The sequence below is a fragment of the Lucilia cuprina genome, chromosome 2 (genome assembly GCF_022045245.1).
Source record: "Lucilia cuprina isolate Lc7/37 chromosome 2, ASM2204524v1, whole genome shotgun sequence".
NCBI classification, from domain to species: Eukaryota; Metazoa; Arthropoda; class Insecta; order Diptera; family Calliphoridae; genus Lucilia; species Lucilia cuprina.
Genome location: NC_060950.1, coordinates 37,979,165 through 37,987,300, shown reverse-complemented (window position 1 = coordinate 37,987,300; position 8,136 = coordinate 37,979,165). Strand labels below are relative to the sequence as shown.

The 8,136-nt window shown below is 28.1% G+C and overlaps 1 protein-coding gene across 1 annotated transcript in view; it reads right to left on the bottom strand.

Annotated features, from left to right (window-relative positions):
- LOC111676864 (short-chain dehydrogenase/reductase family 16C member 6) overlaps positions 1-4,102 on the bottom strand; it is a 9,745-nt gene extending 5,643 nt beyond the window's left edge. The window contains exon 1 of the mRNA XM_023437857.2: positions 3,571-4,102. Within this exon, the coding sequence (XP_023293625.1) occupies positions 3,571-3,732 (162 nt within the window). The 5' untranslated portion in view covers positions 3,733-4,102. The remainder of the gene's footprint in view (positions 1-3,570) is intronic.
- Positions 4,103-8,136: the final 4,034 nt, after the last annotated feature.

Below are 8,136 nucleotides of genomic sequence, written 5' to 3'. Positions count from 1 at the left end.
TATTTAACTCATGAATTATGTTCTTTGAATGAATGAATAAAAACAATGTATATGTTAGTAAATTATATGAATTTTTTCACAATATATATTTATGTTTTTTATTTATGTTTAATATCGTAAGTATGTAAAGTATTTAGAAAGAATGGCTATTTGCTTGTGAACGTTTTATTTCTTAAAAAATGTGTTCTGTGAAAATCCTATACGATTCCGGTTCTTTCCGATATTTCAAATCGAACTTAATAGAAGTTTTAAAACAAATATCTAATGCTTTTAAAATACTTGAAATTGAATATTTAATTTTACAAATATATACAAAAATTTCCTTAATATAATAAAAATTTTCAGTGATTAGCAGACAAGGGAAATTTAATGAATTTAAATTTAAAAATATTTTTTTCCTCTAATGTTTCACGACTTTCACCGATAATTTACTGTTTACTGTGAAATTTTGACGCAAAAAATTAAGTAAAATGAAATTCCATCCATATAACAAAAAAGAGAATAAAAGTCGTATGATTTATATTTTTTGTCTTTACACGATTGGTATTAAGCAATAAAAAAATCAGATGGAAACTGACTTCACTTTTTGGATATGTGTTTACATAAAAATACATCCCCGATCTCATGCGACCTGCTTGTTTTTGAATCATTTCAAAAAATGAAGAGAGCCATACGACTGTCAAATTTTCCATCTGTATTCTATCTCAATATGTGATGGTTACATTACATATTGCGTTTAGACGATCCCATCGTGTAAAGTCGTCTTTATTAGTGTTTATAAAATAATTTTGCCCTTTAAGTAATTTTTGAAGAACTGAGGGCCGATCATTACAAAATTCGGTAGTGCCATTTAAAAAGTTCTATAAAACTAAGTTTTGCCCCCTCTTGTTGACATAATAGAGCATACAACCGTATCTCCCGAATAGGAGGGAGGCAAGGCAATATAATGGACTAATTTTAACCATTTTCAATAGCGTGTGTACCAAATTTTATCCAATTGTCTTGAAAATTACGCACAGGGTTTACATAGACAGTAAGCCAACCAGACGGACGGACATATGTTATGTGTTGTGTCTAGATAACGAATGAGTAGTTTGAGTTAAAATTTTACTACTACTAGCTCGGTATCTATAAACAACACATTAATCGACTCAGAAACAGAGGGCGGCGGCTGAGCCAAAATAATTCTGCGGCGGCTTAAAGTCGGCTCAGAGCCGAACGATTTTAAGGAAATTTAAACTCTTATATTTATGTTCAAAAATAATGTAAATATCAAAATTTAAAGACTGGGAGGATCTCTTTGCTTAAAATATTAATAATAAATGATTTTAAAAAAAGGCTCAAAAGTTTGTAGATTTAGTCTACTTCATGATTCTTGTGTATGGTGTAGCCATATTGGTTAGTTAGTTTGAAAGGAGGATCAAATCCGAAGAAATACACCTAGGCCTCTTCCGGGCCTGTTGAGCACTCCTTAACCAGTGCCTCAGGCGGGAATCGAACCCACAACATCCGGTCTACCAGACTAGAACACTAACCACTAGCCTTCTGGAGGCCATAGCCATATTAAGAAAATATGCATTTTAAGTAAAATTTTTTTTGCAAAATATAATTAATATAAAAGCATAATAGTTTTGAAACAACTTATTGTACATTCACATCTATAAAAATATAATAACGAACATACATACATATCGGGAGTATTGAAAATTATAAAATATCATTTGTAAAAAATTTTTAAATATAATTTGGCCAATAACAATTCATTTTGTTACAAAATCAAAAATAATTGGTCTTACATTCTATAGCTTGGTTATTAAAAACATTAAAAAATTTGAGTCGATTTAAGCCGAATGTTCCGGCGGCGGCTCAAGTATCTAAATATAGTTCGGCGGCGACTCAGCGCCGACTCAAAGCCGGTCGACTTCGACCTCTGCTCAGAAAATGATTCTAAGCCGATTGGTACAATTTAAGGTGCGTATAGGACGAATATTTTTGTATGTTACAAACATCAAAAAGTCACCATGTTTAAATCTATATGTATATCATAGAAATAACTCACATGATTCAAATCTGGATTATTTTGTTCCGGAAAATTTTTGTTATATCTAATAAGAATACGTCAATAAATCGAAGAAATTTTTTAATGTGCTAAAAAATACCTAAAATACAGTTTTCTCCCTTTACACCCAAAAAAGGACTGAATTATAAAATAGTACGAAACAGGTTCTCATAATTTTGAAAGATGTGTCCAAAATATTTACAAAAATTGTATTATGATTATTAGTTATAAAGGACCCAAAAAGGTTATTTTATATGTGACTCTAGTATGACTATCTGATTTTCTGTCATATCCACATTAATGAAATCGATTGAAAATTATTGTTTATTAACAAAATAATCTAACTGCTGGTATAGGTTGTCATATGGTCGGCCATGCTCTACTATACGTTTATATTTGTTTTTCTTCTTCTTTTATATGTAAACGTTAACCAAAAATATTAAAAACGAATCTTTTAGTTGTTTACTTACGTGACTTTTTGTTTGTAACAAGGATGCATAAGTATGTAATATGTTGCCTCTGGTAGGTTAGTGATTAGTGTTCTAGTCTGGAACACTGGAGGTGGTAGGTTCGATTTCCACCTAAGGCACTGGTTAAGGAGCGCATTGTATTTTTTTCGGTTGTGATGTAGGTATATATGTACATCTTCCTTTTAAACTAACTAACTATGTAATATGTTCAATAGAATTTACGAGTTCATTTTAATTTTGTAATTTATATACATACATATTTACATATGTAGGTTGAGTTAGGAATTATTTTCAATAACAGGTCTTTCTTGATTTTAACAAATGCATTTGAATGAAAATATATTTCTGTATAAATGTATATTTGCCACAACATTATGTAAATGTAGTTGCAAATATAAGTACATATGTATGTATACATACATAAATGTTGCATTATATGTTTTTATAAAAAACTTGTTGTTGTAGTGCAATAGTTAACAAATGCGAAAATGAAAAGTTTGTTTCTTTGCAACGGAAATGTATTTAACTGTAGAATACAAATACATAAATAACGTTGGTCTTGTAAGTCTTTTGTAGTAAAAGGCTGTCGTAAAATTATTTCAATTCCAATGAAATTATCTAATAATTGTTTGTAAACTTGAAAGTTTTATTTTTAAACGTTATAACCAGGGAAACCAAAGTACATGTGCAAATGCATGTTTTTTGAAGTGTATATGGTTTTTCTGGTTGAAACATTTTTAAACTTATGTCGCTTCCGAACTCGACAAAATTAAAAACAGAAAATTACCAAAATATATTTTCCAAATTATCTAGGTTTTTTATTATCTCAGAATGATTTGAATTTATTTATGGCCTTTGATTTTTGGCCTTTAACAAATCGAAACATAAAATAATAATTTTTAGGGACATTGCTTACGGTTGAAGTAATTTTTATATGGAAACTGTTAACTCAATAATCTAAATTCATTTTAGAAATTTTATAAAATTCCGTTTATTTTACATTCATGTATTTTAAAATTTTCAAATATTATTCCAAATTACCTTTAGTTTACGAAAACGGTCTGGTAGTACTGTATAATATAATGATTCCAATATATAAAATATTGATTTCATTGAAAATATTATCAAATCCAAAAGAAACTGTAAAATAGCTCTGGCCGGATTTTCCATGTGCAATAGTTGAGATTTCATATTGACTGTCATGATGTGATTGTTTTAAATAATTTCTATTTGAATTAAATTTTTGTTTTATGATCGTCTTCAAAAGAGAAATCACAGTAATCAAAAAGTCGCGTATTTCAATTACGATTAAATAATTCGTCGGTTACTTGTTAAAATACGTTTGTTTTTTATTATTTTCGTAAAAAAACATTTAATGATTATTTTTTATTTTTGTATAATTTTCAATAGACACTTTTTCGTTATAAACTTTTACTTAACATTAGTGGACTCTTTTTTGTTGTTTTTATTTTTTTTTTAATTTAAATACGCCAACAACATATTTTAACTATTTTTCGTTTTTCTTCGCGATCACGTCTTTGAGCACTGAGTCGTGTTAACAGACTAACGTTGGTTGTTTCAAAGCAAATTTGTTGACTGAACGAAATAAAGAAGAAAATTAACTGATAGATTTTAGTCAATAAAGTAAAAAATTAAAAAAAAAATGTGGCTAACAATTGCAACAACATAAGTAGCTAGCAATAGCAACAACTACTTACTGTTTGTTGGTCTATTGCAAAGGCATTTAAAACATTTGCTCATCCATGTTAGACCGTCCGTCTGTCGGTATTTATGTTTTTTATTTGCAGAAACAGTTTGTAAATACGAGCATGAAAAGTTTTGTATTGTCATTAAGAAAATGTAAAATAAAACTATTTTTACCCGGCAATTATAGTAGGTGGTGGTACCATTTACACATTAGTTACGTATCTTCGATAACCATGTTCCTCTTACGTAGTAGGCTTAATAATTAATATTTTTATTTTGCAAAAGATTTAAAATAAAAACGCTTTCTCTCTCTCTCTTAAAAAAAACTTTAATAGGAACACACGTGTTTTAATAAATTATTATTAACCCTTTATTCATAGGCTATACCAGTTATATTTATTGATATTTGTTGATATTATTTATTGATCTTAACTTTTGTTTTGTAAAAAATACGAGTTTAACACTTGCCACTGTATAAGATATGAATCGGTTATTTTATGTTCATTACACACATTTTTCATACAAAATTCGTACAATAAATCATCAATAACTTTATTAAGCGTTTATATGGGGGTTAACCTTTCGAAATGTGATTAAAATCAGACTAAATATGAACACCGGAAGATATTTTTAATTTATATAAATTTCTCCGTTATCAGTTATTATAAATCGGTATATTTATATAAATTTGATTTATATAAATATACCGATTACAAAACTAATTTTTAAAATCGGACATGGAAAATACCTTACTTTAGTACTTTTGGATGGAAAAGGTAAAGTACTATACTCGGCTATGAGAATATTATATATACTAAAGGCCTGCACAATAATGCGGCAATTTGTTAAAAAAATATCCTGTGCATCATCATAAGCACACGAAATTTTTTACCATTATTGTTCTCTTGTTCAAGTCTCTAATATACCCACCATAGAATTGTATGCCGTAAATGGAATGCTCCTTTATAGACTTTACGTTGATGTTTGAAATAAGGCTTTTAGAACGGGTTTCGAAAAATTTTTTTTATAGTTTTCGATTAGTATAACACTTATTTATGACGAGTTTTATCGCTATGCTCGCATTTTTAAAACAGTTATGTCCAGTCTGGTCTATAGTCTAGTCTATAGTTTTGTTTATAGTCTAGTCCATAGCTTTGTCTATAGTCTAGCCTCCATACAACAGTACCCACCGAAAATGACTTCTGAGCTCATAATTATGTAAAATATACCTTATCGAAAGAAAGCGGCACATTTAATGATAAGGTCAGCATAACAGGACTAGTAGCAGTCTATGTGTATTTTTTAGCAAATATTATTTTTTCCTTTAAAAATTATATACATACATATTAAAGTCGTTAAAACTAGTTCACAATTTGTGATACATTTAACATTTTAAATAAATATCTTGAGAAATACGCAAGAAGTATTGCACTGCAGTTTGTATTTTATTAAAACTTGAAATTACATACATACAATTTTGTATGACAAAAATAAATAAATTTACCAATAATTTTCATACAATTTAACACTCGAGTTTAGTTTAAATTAAAAAAGTAAACATTTAATACTTGAAATATTAATGTTTCTTGTGTTGAATGTTGGCAGTAGTATGTATTTTTTTAATGAATAGATACGTCAAATAGAAATTAGATTTTCATACAACAATTTCCAAATGATGTCGTAATACATATGAACGAAAAATTAACACCAAAAACCACTCTCTGTACTTTGCGATTTGAAAACCATTTTCAACATTTGTAATATTGTCTACATACTGTGGGCTGCATAAACATTTGTTTTGTTTTGATTATTTATTTTTCATTTCGTATTTTTTTTTTTTTAATTTAACATTTTTAGTGAAAGTATACATTTTGTGGCTCAAAAAAGAACCAACAACTACGACAATGATGGAACTTTATGGTTGTATGTATGTATGTGGTTGTATATAAAGTGTTAATAAAGGTTCAACGTCTTACATTTATGTAAATTTGTTGTATTTGAATGGCAATATTCGTTATAACTTGTAAATAGAAAAAAAAACTAATTTAAATACGAAAGAATATGCTATTTAAACAACATGATTATTAAGTTACATAAATTGGCATTAGAGTGATCAGCTATGGGGTTATGATTAAAAAATGGTTTTGTAAGCGTTAAATTTTGTGTTATCTATCTTATAGTTACCGGAAAAAATAGTTCACCGCTAAGATACCGTTACTGACCGAGGATAGAACGTGACCTTAACATAATCGTAAGATAATTTTGTTGTCAATTAAAAAAAAAACACTTGATCGTTAATTTTTTTATGTTAGGAGTAAGCGTGTTCCAACATTTTGATACTTGATTATTGACACCATTTCGGTTACCAATTCTATTATGAAATTTCTTCGTATTTTTGTATAGTGTTTTTGTTTTTTATCGTTTATGTATCTACATTTGATTCGATGTTGTTTTTTATCTTTTCATAATAAAAAACATAATTTGCAAATTAAAAAAAAAATATAAATTCAGTCGATGGATCAAAAAGTTCAAGTTTTAGGCATGTTTTTTTTCGCATTTATTTGTGTCAGCAGCGGTAGGCATTTCGTGTTAAAGAAATTTATAATAACAAATAATTTTAAGTGTTTTATACTTTCAATATTAATTGTGGGCAATGTACACTGTGCTACTGTGAAAAAAGCAATTTCTTAAATAAAAAGTGAGGAATACATAGTCTCAATTGCGCATTTAATCAATCCATTAACCCTCCGTCATGCACATGTTCCGATAGTCACGTACGTAGCGCATGTATCTGGCGAGATACACTATGTATTTCAGTACATTTATATGAAAAATATGCCATTTTAGTAACAATTGATATCTAACAATATTTGTAGGGTGTACCTGGAGACTCAAACCCCTAACCAAATTAGAAATATATTAAAATCACAGTTAAATTCGTAAAATATCTGGCCAGATACATGCGCATGACGGAGGGCTAAATATGTATTATAAATGCAAAAGATTCTGACTTCGTGGTTTTAACAAATTGCAATTCCTTTAAAAGATATTAAATTGAAGGCGTGGAGGAGGATACTTCAAAGAACTAAAAGCATATCATGGGACTATATTAGAGTATTCAATTATTCGGTTTATTTGACAAATAATTATTTGGGTTTTTAAGTTGGCCGGTTAATAATCGGATAATTCAAAATTATTCGGTTAATCGAATAAAGGTCAAGTGTATGTAGATTTAATAATATTATTTCTTTTATACAATATTTTTTTCATATAACAAAGAAATTATAATTTTTATAATAATATATATAATTTTTATAATAATATATATAATTTAAAATAATAAGTTTTTCTTATTCAGTTTATTGACATAAATTATTCGGTTTATTCGTTATTTGAAATTTTGCAAATTTCGAACGCTTAATCGTTAAAAATTGATCGATTTACCGATCGACGAATAATCGTTTGAATACCGTAAACTATATTATGGTAAAAATAAAGAAAGTAGTCTGCCGAGCAGTATGTGTGATAAAATCTTTTAATGAATTCCAAAAATTAACTTCTAGTTAAGTTGAATATGCCATGAGTCTTACCTTTTTTATTTGAATGAAAGTATTCTGTTAATTTTTTTAATATTTCTCAAATAAATTTAACATTTTTTTTTAGAAACTTCAAAATAAATATGTATGTATATGAAATTTTAATTTTATATGGTAGCGCGATTTTTACGAAAAATTTATAATCCTTAAGCATGTCGAATAGTTACTTAAAAAAAATAAAGAGAGAATGACACTACCTCCACCACCTGGATAACAATCTTGCCGCGATGTGGTGGCTTTAGTGTTGGCTGTGGTTCTTTTGCATTGCAAATACACTCGGCATAAGCCCTTTGTATTTGGAAGA